Below are 21,636 nucleotides of genomic sequence, written 5' to 3' on the forward strand. Positions count from 1 at the left end.
AAACATCAGATTTTCACACAAGTCCTAAAAGTAGATAAAGAAAACCCAGTTAAACAAATGAGACAAAAATGTTATACTAGGTCATTTATTTATTGAGGAAAATGATCCAATATTACATATCTGTGAGTGGCAAAAGTATGTGAACCTCTAGGATTAGCAGTTAATTTGAAGGTGAAATTAGAGTCAGGTGTTTTCAATCAATGGGATGACAATCAAGTGCGAGTGGGCACCCTGATTTATTTAAAGAACAGGGATCTATCAAAGTCTGATCTTCACAACACATGTTTGTGGAAGTGTATCATGGCACGAACAAAGGAGATTTCTGAGGATCTCAGAAAAAGCGTTGTTGATGCTCATCAGGTTACAAAACCATCTCTAAAGAGTTTGGACTCCACCAATCAGACACCCTCCCCAGGAGTGGTCGACCAACAAAGATCACTCCAAGAGTAAGGTGTGTAACAGTCGGCGAGGTCACAAAGGACCCCAGGGTAACTTCTAAGCAACTGAAGGCCTCTCTCACATTGGCTAATGTTAAAGTTCACGAGTCCACCATCAGGAGAACACTGAGCAACAATGGTGTGCATGGCAGGGTTGCAAGGAGAAAGCCACTGCTCTCCAAAAAGAACATTGCTGCTCATCTGCAGTTTGCTAAAGATCACGTGGACAAGCCAAAAGGCTATTGGAAAGATGTTTTGTGGATGGATGAGACCAAAAGAGAACTTTTTGGTTTAAATGAGAAGCGTTACGTTTGGAGAAAGGAAAACGCTGCATTCCAGCAGAAGAACCTTATCCCATCTGTGAAACATGGTGGTGGTAGTATCATGGTTTGGGCCCGTTGTGCTGCATCTGGGCCAAGGACGGCTTGCCATCATTGATGGAACAATGAATTCTGAATTATACCAGCGAATTCTAAAGGAAAATGTCAGGACATCTGTCCATGAACTGAATCTCAAGAGAAGGTGGGTCATGCAGCAAGACAACAACCCTAAGCACACAAGTCGTTCTACCAAAGAATGGTTAAAGAAGAAAAGTTAATATTTTGGAATGGCCAAGTCAAAGTCCTGACCTTAATCCAATCGAAATGTTGTGGAAGGACCTGAAGCGAGCAGTTCATGTGAGAAAACCCACCAACATCCCAGAGTTGAAGCTGTTCTGTACGGAGGAATGGACTAAAATTCCTCCAAGTCAGTGTACAGGACTGATCAACAGTTACCAGAAACGTTTAGTTGCAGTTATTGCTGCACAAGGGGGTCACACCAGATACTGAAAGCAAAGGTTCACATACTTTTGCCACTCACAGATATGTAAATATTGGATCATTTTCCTCAATAAAAAAACAACCAAGTACAATATTTTTGTCTCATTTGTTTAACTGGGTTCTCTTTATCAGTAGATATTTAGGACTTGTGTGAAAGTCTGATGTTTTAGGTCATATTCATGCAGAAATATAAAAAATTCTAAAGAGTTCACAAACTTTCAAGCACCACTGTATATAGGAGTCCCAGTAAGTTGTAACCAACTGGAACATCCTTGCCCCCCATACTTTTTTCTAGACATGGAACTGACCTGTGTGTACTACTGATAACATAACATTTCAGACTTTTCTGTCCTGTGACAGCCTGCTTAAAATTACTTAGTGAGCTCAGATTGCAGTTGCTAAATCAGTAATAATTTATTGAAATAAGGTGTTTTGTGGTCATGGTACACTGTCATGTGGTAATGCATTACAACAATGCAACTTTTATAAATATGAGCATATCTCAGCTGTAATTATGTTCTACGCATATATCTGCAACTCTGACAATGTAATTTTCAGTGACTAATAAAATGGTTTTGAAAGTTCATACTTTTAAAACATTTTTGAGATGGTGATTTTCTTTAAGAGATTTCATTTACAACAACATGCTCTGACAGCTCAAAATGCATCTCTGGGCATTTAAGAACTGCAGAGCTTCTGGGGCTCTGATGGGCCCCCCCCACCCATTTTCCTGGATTTGCCCTTGTATACGTCTGTGCATGGGTCCATGTATAAATGCTGATTGGCTAAATAAATAAATAAACGATCGCTATCCCACTATTGTATATGGCCTGTTTTGGGTCAAACCCGCCCACTCAACATACTTGGCACATTGACATTGTTTACATTTTGACTTGCAACGGAATACACTGCATCCTTGTAGGGGAGTCACATATTGAGACTTGACATCTGTCACACAGTTAATGTTAATTGTTAGAATTATAAATATATACCAGTTTATACGTATTTGTTTTTGTACAGTTGCTGTTGTAAGAACTGTCACTCGTTATCAGATGAATATAGATTCACTTATTGTAACAAATAGTGCAATGGCAAATTAAAATACTGTGATTAATTCATTCATATATTCTTTCAAAATATCTGAAAAATCTTTTGAACTTTGAACCTCCTTAATATAAAGGGGATATCACATGCTTTATTTTTATATATATAAAATAAATAAGGCGGCACGGTGGTGTAGTGGTTAGCGCTGTCACCTCACAGCAACAAGGTCCGGGTTCGATCCCCGTGGCCGGCAAGGGCCTTTCTGTGCGGAGTTTGCATGTTCTCCCCGTGTCCGCGTGGGTTTCCTCCGGGTGCTCCGGTTTCCCCCACAGTCCAAAGACATGCAGGTTAGGTTAACTGGTGACTCTAAATTGACCGTAGGTGTGAATGTGAGTGTGAATGGTTGTCTGTGTCTATGTGTCAGCCCTGTGATGACCTGGCGACTTGTCCAGGGTGTACCCCGCCTTTCGCCCGTAGTCAGCTGGGATAGGCTCCAGCTTGCCTGCGACCCTGTAGAAGGATAAAGCGGCTAGAGATAATGAGATGAGATAAAATAAATAAAAATTTGGACCCAATTTGAATTCATCTGAAGCGAATAGACATATGCAAAAGAAACAGCAGTTCCTTTCAAAGAAAAGAAGGATAAAGGGGAAGACAGAACATGTAAAAACCTGAATCAAGTTCAGTACCTGATATCACTACAGACACTGTTATAAAAGCTTTAGGATTAGATCAATACTCAGATTATTCAGAAATTAAACAATGAATCAAAAAGAAATTACTGTACTAAACTTTATACATTTCTCATGTTTACAAAATCAAGTTATTGTAACTGTTACTTGAGTTTGTAAACATCAAAAATATATAAAAAGTTTTGTACTGTCAAATTTCTTTTTGATTAATTACTATATGGCAGCTCTATTAAAATTTTTAGTATTGATTACCATCACTTCAGACTCTATTTTGCTGTTCACAATAAATTGGAAATTCCTCCCCAAATGCTTTAAAACAGTCTCGGATAACCCCAGTTTTCCATTTTTCTCGCCTATGGTTCACGGTGAAGGGCTTCAACCTTTTTAATTGTACCCTCTACTGACTCGTACCCTAAACTTTGAGACCACTGCAAATGGATGAGATCTCGTCAATTCATTAAGTGAATCATCAGTAATTACTTTCTAAATATTTTCACCACCGTGGCCCACTGTGGATCAAATGTAGAATGTTCCTGGTTGCACTGGAAAGCAGAAGAGATAAAAGGCATTAATTAGAGTCAAATGTACAAGCAGCCAGCAGCTAAGATTGCTCAGCCTCAAGCATGCCATGTCAAAGTCAAACCTAGGCTAAGCATTAAATATTTAATATACAATCTACATGATAGGATTTATTTCTCACTGGACGTCTGTTAGTACAGTTAGACCAAAATAGTGGGCACCACAAACAGGAACTGCAGAATGCAGTGGCAGTGCATTCAGTCAGAGCTAAAGACAATATGATAAGGATGACCAATTAAAAGCTTCTGTGCTAACTAAAAATACCACGGAACCAGTAACTAGACAAATAAAGGCAATCTAATAACAGCACATTTCCGCTTACATCTGATATTTGAACATCAAAAATTATAGCCCAATATTTGTTTTTATATCGTTATCAGCAACGTGAACCTAGTCACTGGAAATTCCCAGCGCACAACACATGCTGGGATTTGGGAAAGGGGCGAATAACCAAATAATATAAATTGTCTAATTTGAACAAATACATTCTGGTCATATACAATTAAGTGGTACCACTAACGTGTGTGACTATTGTGAAACTGTGCGACTATTTTATAGAACGGTAGCAGGCATGGATATGGTTGAGTGTGTGGTGGAGACCAAAATTTTGTTGGCCGAAAGCAGGAGCCTGTGCTCTGTAGAGTAGGTGAGTATTGTACAAGTGTGACAGAATTGTGCAGACAGAGACAGCAGGTGTAAGAGTGTTGTGGAAAGTGACGGCTAGCAGATGTGACAGTATTGCGGAGGCTGGGAGGCGCGAGAGTGTATTGCGGAGGCTGGGAGACAGCAGGCATGAGAGTGTATTGCAGAGGCTGGGAGACAGCAGGCGCAAGAGTACTGTACAGACTGGAAGCAGGTATGAGTGAACAAATGCATACAAATAAATTGCAGAGGCTGGGAGACGGCAGGCACGAGCGCGTTGCGGAGGCTGGGAGACGGCAGGTATGAGAGTGTATTGCGGAGACTGGGAGCAGGTGTAAGAGTGTATTGCGAGATTGGAAGCAAGCGTGAGAGTACTGTGGAAACTGGGAGATGGCAGGTACTGTATGAGAGTATTGTGGAGACTGGGAGATAGCAGGTGTGACAGTATTGTACAGACCGAGAGCAGGTGTGAGTATTATGGAGGCTAAGAGCTAGCAGGTGTGACAGTATTGTACAGACTGAGAGCAGGTATGAGTATTATGGAGGCTGAGAACTAGCAGGTGTGACAGTATTGTAGAGACAGAGCTAGCAGGTGTAAGAAAACTGTACAGACTGAGAGAACATGTGAGTATTGTGCAAATTGAGAGCGGGGTGAGTATTGTGGAGACTGACAGATAGCAGGTGTGAGTATTGTGGAGACCAACAGATAGCAGGTGTGAAAATATTGTGCAGATTGAGAGCAGGTGTGAGTGTAGACTGTAAGCAGAGGAGTTTTCCCTGACTTGTGGCGCTGAGGTTGGCTCACAACTCCCTGCAGCTCTTTAAGTTCCATCTGCAACTTTGATCTCTGCTCCTCCAGCCCGAGTACCTGTCCACTTGCCACTCTGCCGGACTCGTGCATGCTTAAAGAATGGTCTGCCTCCCTTAAAGAGTATGACTGAAGAACAAAAAAACAAAAAATAAAATAAAATCACCAGCCTCAAGAACACAGCACTCAACCATGATCAGCATTAAATGACTTGATTTTCAAATGCATCCATTAGTACCCAACATATATGAATATTTTGTTACCAATACCAGTTTAATAAGACAAAAATTCTGCTGATAATATCCGGCAATATACACACATACGGTAAAAAAAATTGTTATAGCAATAAAAACAGTACCATATATATATCTTCACACATACAAAATTACTTTCTACAAATAACTAATATCCTATAACTAAGATCCTGTTTGTTGGAAAAAAACAAATATGAATGTAGATGCAGTGAGGGAAATAAGGAATTTTAAGCAGACTGTCACAGGACAGACAATTCTGAAAATAATGTCTGTCCGTCCAAATTTCAGCCTGTCCAAATGATTTTTGTGATCTTCAAAGGCCAAATTACACTAGACGTTAGTTGCTAATTACACTACAAATTGAATACAATTTACAAGAAAATGTCAGAAGATTCGAGAAAAACATGCTCAAAGTTATACCCAAGAAAACAATAGTGTACACAGGTTAGTTCAATGTCTAGAAAAAAAAGTATGGGGTGCAAGGATGTTTCAGCTGGTTACAACTTACTGGTACTCACATATAGGTACTATAATAACATTCATGAAACATTATGTCAACAATGACCATTTTTTATACTATGTTTATAATAAGTCTATAAGAAATTTAGTAATTAACAATACAAATTTTGAGTACAAGATTCCAAGTAACTTTGTAACAAAATGACTTTTAAAAGGACTCAAAACTAGGCATGGTAATATCATTTGGTATTCAGACTAAAATCTGCTGGACTAGAACTTAGAAGAAAATAAAAACTCTTAAAATATAAATCTACATCCTACAAAGCATATGACTATGACCATATGAACCATAATTATATGTATATTGATAGATTTTTATTTGAATTTAATACAATCCTGTTTTCAAAAAAAAAAACTATTGAGCCAAATTTAATACAATGTCACTTTTATTATGAATGAAAAAAATGCACATAACCATTGAATGGCAGTTTGGCACTTTCATACTGTACTGCAATGTTTCATGTAAACTGAACTCAATCAACCAACTGGATCAATCAGATACTGTCAACCCCAAAACATGAGTCAACTGCATTGTGAAATAAAAACGACAGTGAATACTTGGTGTATTATTATTGTCTTATTTAGTGTGCCACTTGGGGAACGGGAGGTGCCTGTAAATTTTGGCGGGGCTAGAACCTTCAGTAGCCAAGTTACAAATTTTTAAAACACTGTGCGCATGAGCAGCTGGAGCAGAGGCTCGTGCTAAAGTTTTCCATGAGCTGTGCTCGCTCCTGACATCGGATTGAGCAGAGCCTGGGCTCATTCAAAAGGTCTTTGGGAGAGGGATGTGCCTGTAAAGTTTGGTGGGGCTGGGACTTTGGGTGGCAGAGTTATGAATTTTTAAATTTGGGCCCGCGGGGGCCCCCATTTCACAGGCCATGTTATAACAATGTATTCACTCAGTGTAACATTTGGAAGAAAACTTGAAGTAGATTAGACCCATATCTTTACAATTTTTCATGAGCCATCCAGTTTTATGCTTTTGAAATACATACGGACACATTCAAATTATTTTTCATCGTCCATCTGGTCCGATGCTTTTGAAATACAGATGGACAAATGTGAAAATGACTGGTAAATGTCCACCGGTCCGGCCTTATTTCCCACACGGTAGATCTTATATCTATGGTTCAAAATAGCACCCCAGTCATAAATGTGGCTTACCCATCTAATTTTTAAATATTAATATAATTGTCAATTTTAATCAGCCATGTGACACATATATGTGACCCTTGCTTGGATTGTGTCTCACCATATCCAGATGACCAGGTACACTGCAGTGTAGAGTGCCATTAGGGACTAGAGAGATATGTAGACCACTGGGAGGAGGGCCATAAACCAGCCCGACCCCTTCAGGTGGAGGGCCATAAAACACTGAACCAGGGCCTACGGCCAGACCTGGAACAGGAGGGGCGTAGATGACCATGCCTGGGGGAAGATGGGTGCCATCAGGGGGCACAGTGTAGATGACGGAGCCTGGTGGGGGGCTGAAATGAGTTCCACCAACACCATCCTCATCATTCTCACCATCACGGTTTCTGCATGAAGACTCTATAGGGATCAAATACAATTAGCTCATGTTTTAAGTCGTTCAAATTCTGTAAAGCTGCTTTGCGACAATGTTTATTGTTAAAAGCGCTATACAAATAAACTTGATTTGAAACTTGATTTGAAATACAAGAGATGTTTTTTTTTTCCTGGAAGGCATATCAGAAGCGGTACATTCATGTACATAGCCAACACTAATCACCTCTTTTCCCATAATCGTGTTGATCATGTGGGTGGGGAGAGTAAACACAGTATTCTGAGCTGGAAGTGGGTCTTGTCTCTTTGTGTTGCTGGCTTCTGGAATGTTTGCCTCTGTCAGGTGATGGGACATACTGAGAACCCAGGCCAGAGTCCTGTGTAGCCTGAGAACCAAGACTGGGGTTCTGGAAGGAAAACAGATAGCTTTCAGTAGAATTAAGTAAGTCACATATAATGGAAGTCTAATGTCACTTGTTGGGCCAGCAATAAATACCTACATAGGACTAACATGAATGAAATGTATCAGTCTGGATTTAGGCCTCATCATAGTACAGAGTCAGCACTGGTTAAAGTAGTAAATGACCTACTACTGACCTCTGATCAAGGTTGTCTCTCCTGGTTTCTGTTGCTTGACCTTAGTGCAGCTTGACACCATTAATTATACAATTACTCATACTACCTGACAGCCTAGAAAATGTTGAAGCTAAAGGAAGGGCCCTCTTCTGGCTCAGGCCTTATTTAACTGGGGTAGGTTTCCTGATAATGTTGCCCTTTAGGGCTAAAGAGCGAGTTGAGAGATTCTCTGAAGCAAGGAACGTTGTCTCTGTACATGGTTTTCTGAAACTCAGTTGTGAGGAGGAGTCTTAAGAGCAACATTACGAAGAGTTTCTTTGCAAGAAGTCCCTCATATAGGCAGCAGTAGTTGCTAAATCCAGTTGATGAGGTCACATGGCGTTCATTTTTATCAAAAATTAAGATGGCAGCGCGTACACATGCAGCGGCTCCTCTCCGTCCTGACAGAACGGTGTTTTTGTGTTTGTGTTTTAAAACAGCGTGTATCTGTTCGTCTTTGTCGTGTCCATCAGTCTTAAGGCGCACATACTCATGAGTTTCTGCTCGACATCCGCAGAACTATATTCACGGATATAAATCCAGCGGACGCGGAAGTGCTATGTGACTACGGTTTGCTCCGGAGGCCTGCTCAACCACCGACCCCCACTCCTGCATCCAGCCCACAGTGGAAGCGCCACAGGCAGAACATGCGGAAGCAGAAGAGGGGCAAGCGCGGAGGTATCCGGGCTAGGCTAGCGGCTAGCCCTCACCGGCCGGTTATCCCTACCATCACTCTGGCCAACGTGCGCTCGCTGGACAACAAGCTGGATTATGTCCGCCTACTCCGCTCATCTTCCAAGTCTGTGAGTGAGTGTTGTGTCCTTGTGTTTGTGGAAACATGGCTTAACGACAGCGTCCCGGACTGTGCCATTCAGCTAGCCTGGCTAACATGCTACCGGTCAGACAGAGCACTAGTCGGGGGGGGGGGACTCTGTGTTTACATCAGTGATGCCTGGTACCACGATGCTGTCGTGGTCTGCAAACACTGCTCACCACTGATGGAGTTTATAATTATTAAGTGCCGGCCATTCTACCTGCCGAGGGAATTTACAGCCATATTGCTGGTAGCAATATACATCCCTCCCGGCTCCAATAACAACAGGAGTGAAGCACTGAATTAACTCTATCAGCACATCAGTGAGCAGCAGACAGCCCACCCAGATGCTTTCCTCATCCTGGCTGGGGATGCAAACCCCAAGAGCATGTTTCCAAAACTCTATGGACATATCAACTTTCTGACATGTTCTGACACACATGGAAACAATACTCTGGACAATGTTTACACCATGCACAGAGGTGCCTACAAAGCCCTACCCCTCCCCCACCTTGGGGCCTCAGATCACTCCACTGTTATGCTAATGCCAGCATACAGGCCGTTGGTTAAAGTCACCAAACCAGCTACAAAGCAGGTACGTGTGTGGCCAGAGGGGTCCTCAGAGGCACTCCAGGACTGTTTTTCCACCATTGACTGGAGCATGTTCAGACAGGCGACCACCTACAACACTACAGATCTCCAGGAGTACACAGAGACTGTCTCTGCCAACATGAAGTGCATGGACGACATTACAGTCACCAGAACCATCTCCATTCGGGCAAATCAGAAGCCATGGCTGACAGGGGAAGTCCACAGGCTCCTGAGGGCTCGGAACACCGCCTTCAGAGCTGGGGATGAGGTGGGCCTGAGGAAAGCTAGGGCCAACCTGTCACGAGGCATCAGGGTGGCCAAGAGACAGTATTCCAGGAACATTGCTGACTACTTCAACGACAGCAGAGACACCAGGAACCTGTGGTGGGGGATTCAGACCATCACAGACTACAAGCCCTCGCTGCAGACCTGTGATAACTCTACCTCTCTGCTGAATCAGTTGAACAACAACTTCACTCGCTTTGAGGCAGACAACAGCACCACGGCACAGAAGACCCCACCACCTCCTGGCGACCAGGTGTTGACGCTGTCCCCAGACAGCGTGAGGAGAGCTCTCAGGACGACAAATGCATAGAAAGCCCCGGGTCCTGATAACATTCCTGGTCGTGTCCTGAGAGACTGTGCCTAGGAGCTCACAGATGTCTTTACAGACATCTTCAACATCTCGTTGAGCCAGGCTGTTGTCCCCACGTGCCTCAAAGTCACCACCATCATCCCAGTCCTGAAGAAGCAGTCTCCATCCTGCTTCAATGACTACCGCCCAGTCGCACTCACTTCCATCCTCATGAAGTGCTTCGAGCGGCTAGTCATGCGGCATATCAAGTCTGCCCTCCCCCCCCGCCCTGGACCCTTTCCAGTTTGCATATCAGTCCAACCGTTCGACCGATGACGCCATCTCCACTGCCCTCCACTTAGCCCTCACCCACCTGGAGACAAAAGACTCGTATGCCAGAATGCTGTTCATAGACTTAAGCTCAGCATTCAAACACAATCATTCCTCAGCAGCTCATTCATAAACTGGACCAGCTGGGACTCGACACCTCCCTGTACAACTGGCTGCTGGACTTCCTGACGGGGAGACCACAGGCTGCACGGGTCGGCAGCAACTCCTCCAGCACCATCACATTGAACACAGGGGCCCCCCAAGGATGCGTGCTGAGCCCCCTCCTCTTCACTCTGCTGACCCATGACTGCACACCAACATCCAGCTCCAACCTCTTCATTAAGTTTGCGGACGACACGACTGTGGTGGGTCTCATCAACAATGGTGATGAGACAACCTACAGGAGTGAGGTGAGCCGCTTGGCCATGTGGTGTAAGGACAACAATCTCTGCCTGAACGTGGAGAAGACGAAGGAGATTGTTGTGGACTTCAGGAGTGCGCACACCCAGCATGCTCCACTAACTATCAACGGTGCTGCAGTGGAGAGGGTAAGCAGCACCAAGTTTCTGGGTGTGCACATCTCTGAAGACCTGTCCTGGAGCAACAACACCGCATCACTGGCCAAAAAAGCCCAACAGCGTCTGTACTTCCTCCGCAAACTGAGGAGAGCAAGAGCCCCGGCCCCCATCATGCACACATTCTACAGAGGCACCATCGAGAACATCCTGACCTTCTGCATCACCGTGTGGTATGGCGCCTGCACCGTGTCCTGCTGCAAGACTCTGCAGCGCATTGTGAGAGCAGCTGAGAGGATCATTGGTGTCTCTCTCCCTTCTCTTATGGATATCTATAACTCCCGCCTCACCAGCAAAGCCATCAGGATTGCAAGTGACCCCACCCACCCATCTCACAGCCTCTTCAGTCTGCTGCCGTCGGGGAGGAGACTGCGGAGTCTCCGGGCCAAAACCAGTAGGCTCAAGGACAGTTTCTTTCACCAGGCGGTTAGGAGGCTCAACTCCCTCCCTGTTCTGACCCTCCTCCCCCGTCTGCCACAGATTCTGCCCGTACACCCCCCTGCCCCCCTTCAGCATCTGACATCACGTCACCCTCACAGTCCCCCCAAAACACACACAATCTCAACATTCATTCGCACACTGAACTCAGGGACTGCACATTTCACTTTACCTCGCTCATTTGCACTATTCTGCACTACCTCACCTTAACTGCTATTAGTTTATTGTTTATACTGCTTATTTCATGTTTACCTGCTATACCTTAAGTGCCCTTGACTGTTATTTTATGTCCCTTTGCTCCAATTTATATACGTGTGTGTGTGTGTGTGTATATATATATATATATATATATATATATATATATATATATATATATATATGCGTATGTATATATACCTGTGAGTGTTTAGTCTATGTTTATTTCTTATCTAGAGTGTTTATACTGTTTATTGTTTATTTCAGTTATTCTATTTTTATTTATTGCATTGCCTGTTTGCACCGTGGGTCAGAGAGGACTGAAATTTCATCTGTGCTGTATGTCGAGCATGTATAGCATATTTGACAATGAAGTTGACTTGACTTGAAACTAAAGTGTTTAAAATATATCACTGTATTGTATCGTCATTAAGAAAGAAAAGAAAGCACAACTTTATTCATCACACACTTGTGAAATTCCTCTCTGCATTTAACCCATCTGAAGCACTGAACACACACGTGCGCGCACACGTGAGCAGTGGGTAGCCATGCTAACAGCACCCGGGGAGCAGTTGGGAGTTAGGTGCCTCGCTCAAGGGCACCTCAACCCAAGGCCGTCCCATATTAACCTAACCGCATGTCTTTGGACTGTGGGGGAAACCCGGAGGAAACCCACACAGACACGGGGAGAACATGAAAACTCCACACAGAAGGCCCCCGCTGGTCGCTGGGCTTGAACCCAGAACCTTCTTGCTGTGAGGCAACCATGCTAACCACTTAGACTACCGTGCCGCCCACGGCAATTAAGCATTACATATATAATGTGGTAATTAATAATTGAAACTATTTTACATTTTTGGGCAATTTTTTTTAATTCCAAGCATTTTTTTAAATTAAATGAATATCCGTTCACATGAAAGAATGAGCAAATAAATGAATAATTAAATAAACATGTCCCCAATGCCTGCTCATTTCACTGTTATCCAAACATGCAGTCAGGATTATTTCAACTGTTATCCACAATGCCAAGTTGGTTATGTTTTCCCTTATATGTGCATGCACGCAGAGAGAGAGAGGGGTTTTGGTCTGTGTGTACCTAAGGAGGTTGAATTCAAATCAAATCAAGTTTATTTGTACAGCGCTTTTAACAATAAACATTGTCGCAAAGCAGCTTTACAGAATTTGAACGACTTAAAACATGAGCTAATTTTATCCCTAATCTATCCCCAATGAGCAAGCCTGTGGCGACGGTGGCAAGGAAAAACTCCCTCAGACGACATGAGGAAGAAACCTCGAGAGGAACCAGACTCAAAAGGGAACCCATCCTCATTTGGGCAACAACAGACAGCCTGACTATAATATTAACAGTTTTAACAGGTATAACCCTCAACTGTCCTCATGGGGCCGTCCTTCACAGGAGTGGGGCGATAAAACTCCGACCAGACACAGGGCACCAGGATGGATCAAGCAGGTCCGAGGGGCAGAAGAGGCCAGCATCTCAATCCCAGGATCAACATGTAACTCAGAGGGACAGATGGGGGGGGGGAGAGAGAGAGAGAGAGAAAGAAAACACATTGTTAGGTATGCCCTAAAAATGACAAGTATTAAATCTGTGTGGTAGGCTCGCAGAGACGAGAGTCTTTACATCAGGCATGACGCACAATGGCATGTGAAAATGGTAAAAAATATATCATGACCTGCTCTGGCTGGATGCTTGATTGGGTGATGGGAGCACACTCCTCAGCAATGATGAGATGCAGATGGGACCCTTAGGCCTGGCCAAGACAATTCAGTTACATTTCACCGGGTCTGGGACATGCGACAGAATGTCTGACGGCCGATTCCCTGCAGACTACGATAGCCAGGCGAGGTCCCCACCGTCTCCACCAAAAGATTTCCTGTTGACTCCATGTAACTCAGAGGGACAGATTTGGGGTGGGGGGGGGGAGAGAAAGAAAACACAGGTGGTTAGGTATGCCCAATGTCACCTGAATAAGTAGGAACAGTATACATATTGCACCGAGTACAAGCAGGGACTCCGGCAACTAACTATGACAGCATAACTAAAAGGAGAGAGCCAGAAGGTAACACAGGCATGAGGGGCCCCGGGACATAAAGCAGCCAGCCACTGCACCGTCAACAAACTCGAGTGAGCAAGCGAGTGGGGACTGACAGCATCCATACATCCCAGTTTACCAAAACACTCTATGTCTGAGGACCCTCCAGATCTACTCCTTTACCTCATAAACACCATTAACAAAAGGCTTGACTAAACAGATATGTTTTCAGCCTAGACTTAAATGCTGAGACTGTGTCTGATTCCCGAACATTACTTGGAAGGCTGTTCCATAACAGTGGGGCTTTGTAAGAAAAGGCTCTGCCCCCTGATGTAGCCTTCACTATACGAGGTACCAGCAGATAGCCTGCACCTTTTGATCTAAGTAGGCGTGGCGGGTCATAGAGGAGCAGAAGTTCACTCAGGTACTGTGGTGCGAGACCATTTAGTGCTTTAAAGGTCAATAGTAGTATTTTATAATCAATACGAAATTTGATTGGGAGCCAATGCAGTGTGGATAAGACAGGCGTGATGTGGTCATATTTTCTAGTTCTAGTAAGGACTCTTGCTGCGGCATTTTGAACTAACTGGAGCTTGTTTATGCACTTATTGGAACATCCAGACAGTAAGGCATTACAATAATCCAACCTGGAGGTAACGAAAGCATGGACTAGTTTTTCTGCATCATGCAATGACATTAAATTTCTTATCTTTGCAATATTTCTGAGATGAAAGAAAGCTATCTGGGTGATGTTATCAATGTGAGTTTCGAATGAAAGACTGGGGTCAATAATCACTCCGAGGTCTTTTACTGCTGCACGTGAAGAAACAGAAAGGCCATCCAGAGTTACTGTGTAATCAGAAAACTTACTTCTAGCTGTATGTGGTCCTAGCACAAGTACTTCAGTCTTGTCAGAGTTAAGCAGAAGGAAATTTATAAGCATCCAGTGTCTAATGTCCTTAACAAATCCCTCAATTTTATTAAGCTGGTGTCTCTCATCAGGTTTTGCAGAGACATACAACTGTGTGTCATCAGCATAACAGTGGAAACTAATACAATGTTTACGAATAATATCGCCCAGAGGTAACATATATAGAGAAAAAAGCAGTGGACCCAAGACAGAACCTTGTGGAACACCAAACTTTACCTCGGTACGTCTAGAAATATCACCATTTATATCGACATACTGATAACGATCAGTTAGATAAGACCTGAGCCAGGAGAGGGCCATTTCCTTAACTCCCACAACATTTTCTAGTCTATCCAGAAGAATGGAATGATCAATGGTATCAAATGCTGCACTAAGGTCAAGCAACACAAGTAGCGAGACACAGCCCTGATCAGACGCCAACAGTAGGTCGTTTACTACTTTAACCAGTGCTGTCTCTGTGCTATGATGAGGTCTAAATCCTGACTGATACATTTCATGGATGTTATTCCTATGTAAATATGAGCATAACTGCTGTGCCACAGCTTTTTCAAGGATCTTGGAGATAAAGGGGAGGTTTGATATTGGCCGATAATTGGACAGCTGACAGGGATCAAGGTCAGGTTTTTTAATCAGGGGTTTGATAACTGCTAGTTTAAAGGATTTGGGTACATAGCCAATCATAAGAGAAGAATTTATTATTTTTAGAAGCGGTTCAATTACTCCAGGCATTATCTGTTTGAATAGATGTGTCGGTAAGGGATCTAGTACGCAAGTTGAGGCTTTTGATGTAGAGATTAATGAGAGTAATTCAGTTTCTTTTAGGGGAGTAAAACATTCTAACTGATGATCTGATACAGTTATATTGTTAACTACAAGGTCACTTTCATTGTCTAACCTTAAATTAGTAGTTTGAATTTTTTGTCGGATATTCTCAATTTTGTCATTAAAAAAATTCATGAAGTCGTTGCTACTACATACTGCAGGTGTGCATGTGTTGATAGTGGACTTATTCCTGGTTAATTTTGCTACAGTATTAAATAGGAATCTAGGATTATTTTTGTTATCTTCTATTAGGGAGGAGAGATATGTTGATCTCGCAGCACTAAGAGCTTTTTTATACTTCAGGAAGCTCTCCTTCCACGCCAATTTGAACACTACCAATTTTGTTTGACGCCATTTACGTTCCAATTTTCGAGTGGTCTGTTTTAATGTGCGAGTGTCATCATTATACCAGGGTGCTAATTTTTTGTCTCTGACCATTTTCCTTTTTAGAGGAGCTACATTATCTAAAGTATGGCGGAATGTTGACTCTAAGCATTCAGTTGCCTGATCGAGTTCTGCAGGGGCTGACAGTGACCCAATCAAAGTTGACAGCATTTATAAAGCTCTGTGCAGTAGTTGACGTGAAAGTACGTTTAATACAGTAGCGTGGTGAGGTGCATATATTATTACTCAGACATATTTTGAATGAGATGAGACAATGATCTGAGAGAACCTCAGACTGTGGAAGTATGACTATATTGTCTACATTTAATCTGAATGTTAGTATTAGATCAAGGGTGTGACCACCATTATGGGTCGGTCCTATGACATTCTGCTTAATCCCGACTGAATCTAAGATGGACACAAACGCTGTTTTTAAAGGGTCTTCTGGGTTATCGAAGTGAATATTAAAATCTCCGACAACTAAAGCTTTGTCTAAGGAAATAACCAAATCTGAGATAAAATCTGCAAATTCAGAAAGAAACTCAGAATATGGCCCCGGGGGCCTGTAAATAATAAGCAATGGAATTAACTGGGTAGACTTATTTTTCGAGGCTACATACATTATATGAGTATGAAGAACTTCAAATGTATTAAATTTATAACCAGGTTTGTGTGTTACACCTAGATAATCGTTATAAATAACCGCGACGCCTCCTCCTCTGCCAGTTAGACGAGGCTGGTGTATATAAAACTGTATCCAGGAGGACTCACTTCATTTAATGCTATATATTCATTTGGCTTAATCCATGTTTCTGTTAAACACAGTACATTAAACTCCTGATCAGTAATGAGTTCATTAACCATTAGCGCTTTAGATGTAAGAGATCTAATATTTAATAGCCCCACCTTTAGATCAAAGGTGCTGGCAGCAGCTGTACAGTCAGTCTGATCTAATTTTATATTGATTAGGTTACTGGAACAAACTCTCTGAAAATTTCTACCTTTTTGTTGAGCTCGGGGAACAGACACAGTCTCGATGTAGTGGGCCCTGAGTGACGACTCTGTGCAGCTAGCAGACAGTCGGTTTAGCCTGTTCGTCTGCTCCCTGGCCTTGGCTCTGGATTGTCAGAAATTAACTAGGCCTGTTCTGAGACTATGACCTATGCTGCAGGAAATGAGAGCAGCACCTTCCCGAGTGGGATGGATACCGTCCCGCCCTAACAGGCCAGCAGTGCCCTCAAAATTAGCCCAATTATCTATAAAGCCCACACTGTTTTCAGAGCACCACCTGGACAGCCAGCAGTTCAGCGACCATAACCTGCTGTAAGCTACATCGCCACGCCGCATTGGGATGGGGCCAGAGCATACTACAGCATCGGACATCGCCTTCGCTAATTTAAACACCTCTACAAAGTTACTCTTAGTAACCTCAGACTGACGAAGGCGTATATCATTAGCTCCTGCATGGATAACCATCTTTGAGAACCTGTGCTTGCCTAGGACCCTAAGATTACCTGCTATGTCCGGCGCCCTGGCTCCCGGTATACACCTGACTAAAGCTGCTGGTGCCCCTAAAGGCTGAGCTAATTTCACGTGCCGTATGATAGAGTCCCCTATAACCAGAGCTCTTTCAGGTTTCTCAGTGGGTGCATCACTAAGGAGAGCAAACCTGTTCGACACGTGACGCGGAGAGGAGTGGTGCTCCCGTGGGCGAGCCTCAGCGGTAGCTTTGGCTCTACGCTTATGCCGCCGAGCCGTCACCCATTCGCCCCGCTGTAAGGGCTCTAATGCCGGAGTTGGGGGATTGCTAACTCCACCTAGGGCGTCCAGACTTTCCCTAACAGAAACTACACTGTTCTGACGCTCACTAACCTGCTCTAAAGCCTGGACACGCGCTTCTAGCACTGTAATCTTCTCCGTCAGAGAGCTAACTAATCTGCACTTATCACAAGTAAAGCTAATAGAGCTATCGCTAGTGACGGAGGAAGAATGACTAAACATCCTGCACTCAGCACACTGAACAGGCTGAAGGTGTGCCATGATGAAAAGATTCACGTACCTTAAATGAAGATCTGTTGATATTAAAGCAGATCAGATGGCCTCCGCTTGTGGACTTTACACAGGAGGAGAAAAAAAAGAAAGCTTCCGGTCTCGGCGTTCTTCCGAAAAAAGAAAGAGAAAAAACCGGAAAAAAAAAACCGGAAAAAGGAAAGCGAAAGTGAAAAGTACAAAAATGAAAGCGACAGTATAATCCCGTATATACTATAGTATAATAATATAAGACAGTATAATAATATAAGAATTGACCTCTCTATCCATTTATATATATTATACACACACACACACATTTATTTATTTTAATTTTTATATTTCCGTGTGGTGGGCGGATTATGAATACCCCCAACGTATACTATGCTTGTCGTAGGCGACTAAAATGGTTAAGGGAAGGTAAACCCAATTAAAAACCCTTCACTTTGGGCCAGCAACCCACTTGAAGTATACTTTGCGACGGAATCTGACACAATGAGACTACAAGACATTTCTTCTGTAAGCGACCCCGCTGCTTTACAAGCCAGAACGATGACAACTAATGGTGAAAACTTGTCCCAAGGAGCTATTAGTCTGACCAGGGGTGGCAAACGGAAGAACCTGAAGATCATTAAAAGGCCAATGAGACTAGGCCTTTGGAATACTAGAACACTTCACAAGACAGGGAATAAAACATTCTTGGTGAGAGAGATGGAGAAGTATAACATTGACATGTGTGGGATTTGTGAGACCCATCTTACTGGCTCGAACATCGAGATGATTGAAGGCTGGTTATTTGTTAACTCGGGTATGGATGACATACATAGGCAAGGTGTTGGTTTGCTGCTCTCTCCTAGAACTAGAGCAAGCCTTACGTCATACGAAACTGTCAGCGAAAGGATTTTGAAAGCGAGGCTTTATACCAAACAAGCAAAAATCTCATTGTAGCTTACGCTCCAACTGAGGATGCAGAGGATGATACAAAAGATACTTTCTACGAGACCCTACAAAGCATCACTGATGACGTGCCAAGACATGATTTCAAATTGGTGATCGGTGACTTTAAAGGTCAACTAAGTTAAAAAAACAAAAAACAAAATTCCACGGTGATCCAAATGTGTTTTCACGTATCCAGAGAGATAATTACATTTCTGAGCGTGATTTTGTGAATGTGCACTAATTGCTGGAAAGTGGTATTTCATCTGTTTTTCAGGACCCAAAGCTCCACCCTTCAAAAAATAAACTTACGAGCACGAGATAGGTCACGCAACCTCGTTACATGTGTTTCAGAATAACACGGTGGCATAGTCGTTGCACCTGGACTGAAGTGCGGAAAGTAATTTGAGTTGATTTAGTTACTTACAAAGACTGAGTCCAGAGTTTTCGCCTACAGTCCCCAGCCATGCCTACTCTGTGTATAATCGCAGGTTGTGGCAATACATATAAAGACGGGGTAAGCTTTCATCGCTTCCCCAAAGATGAGACCATCAAAAAATTTGCGCCAAAAATGAAGTCGTACAGATATCATGGCATCCTCAGCAGGTAAGTTCATACCTCTCGCTAATCTTGATAACTCAGAATGTTGCTGTTTTCATGCTGATAATAGATAACATCACATTCAGTATCAATATTAACAGCATCAACAAAATCATTGTTTCTTTCCTCTCATTTCTATCTCGGGATTCATTTGGCAGCACTACACTACAACGCAAACAGTGACAGAGAGCAGGCAAGGACAAGTAAAGGGGACCTACAGTACGCTATAGTATTCGAAAACCAAAGTACAAGCCAGGAAGTGCTTCAGCTAAGCCAGTCAAAGAACCATGCAACTACTGTAAGTCAAAGGTGGAAAATGTCACGTTATGTAGGTTGTGATTTCCCCCATACATTTGTCACATACTGGCTTTGCACTGATTTGTAAAACGCTTTACCTAGTGTTACAAAACAGACAGCCCACCAAAACTAAAAGCAGTAATCTTCTTTTGAATGTTTGACACGTTTTTTTAATGTGTGTAGCCTATGTTGAGGAACTCATGGCTGATGTATCGGAGCAAGACTTTGACACTTCACCACCAGAGAGGCAGTCATCACCACCACCTTTGAGCAGCGGCCATGTGTACCCCCCTAAAGAGGAGATAATCCGATGCCATCACAGCCGATTTTCCAAAAAATGATTGTATTGTGCTGTATGTACACATCAGAGAAACTTTTGATGGGCAAATGTGTGTCATGTATGATCTTGTGCCTTTTTGGGTCTTTGAAAACTTTTTCAGTTCTGTTTCAACACCATACATATTTATTATTATTATTATTTTTTGTTATCATTGCTGAGGTTATTTCAGGCAAGTGTTAGTGTTAGGGACATATAATGTATCCACACTGGATTGGGAAGGATTGCTGTGTGAATCCTTTTCCCAGGTCTTTGGACCTCTGGTTTGTCTTTGTTATAGGGTTAACAAATGCATTAGAACAGGGCTTTTCAAAGTGTGGGGCGCGCCCCCCCTGGGGGGGCGTCAGAGTTCTTCAGGGGGGGCGCAACGTGAGAGACAAAATGGATCGATTTTTAGTACCTAAAGCTACAGGGAGTGAGGAGACGGCCAAGCAAAAAAACAGAGCCTCCAGGACGTTGCGATTTGCAACTTCAGCGCAAATTCAACCAATCCCCACGAATTCAGGGCGGTGTTGCAATTATATCCAATCACCGCAACTTTCCCGCAAATTTGACCAATCGTTGGCGTCGTCTTGAGGTGACATCGACAAACTACCTTCCGCCTTACTTCCGGATGTCTATGTTCAAGAGAAGCAGCATGCGCGCAGTGTTGCCAGATTGGCGGTTTCAAGTGCATTTTGGCAGGTTTTGAATATATTTTGGACTGGAAACCGTCAGCAGTATCTGGCAACATTGCATGATGTGCGAGTCAGTGTTTATGTAGGCTTAAATTCTGTTACTGAAAGTGTGTTATGTTTACAGTGAAGGACTGTGTGCACTTTATTTTTTTTTACTTAATACAAGAAATTAATGGATGCCAACATTTTTGCCAAAATGATATTTTATTTTCCATTGTTTAGGCAGCTTCAGCATCATACTGTGAGATTCTGTTCAAATTGTTTTTTTTCTTCTATGAAGCCTGAGCCATTTATTTTATTAGTTTATAATTATTGTTTAATTTAGTCTTCAGGAGAGACTGCCTGCACACGGTACTAGTATTAATAGTTTTTTTTTTTCTTACATGAAAGCTGAGGCATTTATATTATATTTTAAGGTAACTTCATGTTGTGCTGTGAGGTTCTATGCACTTTAACCTTTGAACCAACAGGTGCATTTGGATAAGTAAAGCCTATTTTTCTGCATTTTTGCAGTCCTGGTAATCTTTTATATTGGTAAAGTTGTTTATAGGACCATTTCTCAGTGTCTTTGTTTTTTTAATCAATAGTTTTTCAGTAATAACTTAATATTTAACATATCACTCAATTTTAATCACAAAAAGAGAAAATCGCAACAATTTCTCGCAACTTTAACTTCCTCCCGCAATATAATCGCAACAAAAACCTAAACACCGCAACTTTCATCGCAATTTTTTTGGAACCCCCCCCGCAACATCAGACATTTTAGCCCGCAACAATCACAAAAAAGGCCCGCGGAATCCTGGGGGACTGGAAAAAGAAGGAAGTATGACCACGATTATTCAAAGTTTGGATTTTCATGGACTGGATCTGAAGATGCTCCACTGCCACAGTGTGTTGTCTGCCAAGAGGTGCTAGCTAACGATGCTATGAGATGTTTAAAATGTGTAAAACAAGATGTTTTAAAAAGCACAGATGTTTAAAATGTGAAAAAGAAAAAAAATAATGTGTACAACAACCATTTTTTTTTTAAAATACGAATGGAACATTAAGTATAGCAACAACAAAAATTGTAAGGGGGGGCGCTGTTGTTTATTTGCTCTCCGAGGGGGGGGCTG

The 21,636-nt window shown here is 42.7% G+C and overlaps 1 protein-coding gene across 8 annotated transcripts in view; it reads right to left on the minus strand.

Annotated features, from left to right (window-relative positions):
* The window catches only part of cntrl (centriolin), a 743,138-nt gene that overhangs the window by 534,934 nt on the left and 186,568 nt on the right, over positions 1–21,636 (minus strand). For 7 of the 8 annotated variants that reach the window (XR_009651398.1, XM_060906888.1, XM_060906886.1 and 4 more), the window contains 3 exons: positions 7,547–7,727; positions 7,049–7,347; positions 4,998–5,152 (listed from right to left, as the gene is read on the minus strand). Coding sequence is in view for 7 of the 8 variants with exons in the window: in XM_060906888.1 (XP_060762871.1) it covers positions 4,998–5,152; positions 7,049–7,347; positions 7,547–7,727 (635 nt within the window). In the remaining variant the exon portion in view is untranslated. The remainder of the gene's footprint in view (positions 1–4,997; positions 5,153–7,048; positions 7,348–7,546; positions 7,728–21,636) is intronic. The other variant, XM_060906889.1, reaches the window with a different exon arrangement.

The sequence above is a fragment of the Neoarius graeffei genome, chromosome 24, assembly GCF_027579695.1.
Source record: "Neoarius graeffei isolate fNeoGra1 chromosome 24, fNeoGra1.pri, whole genome shotgun sequence".
Taxonomy (NCBI): Eukaryota; Metazoa; Chordata; class Actinopteri; order Siluriformes; family Ariidae; genus Neoarius; species Neoarius graeffei.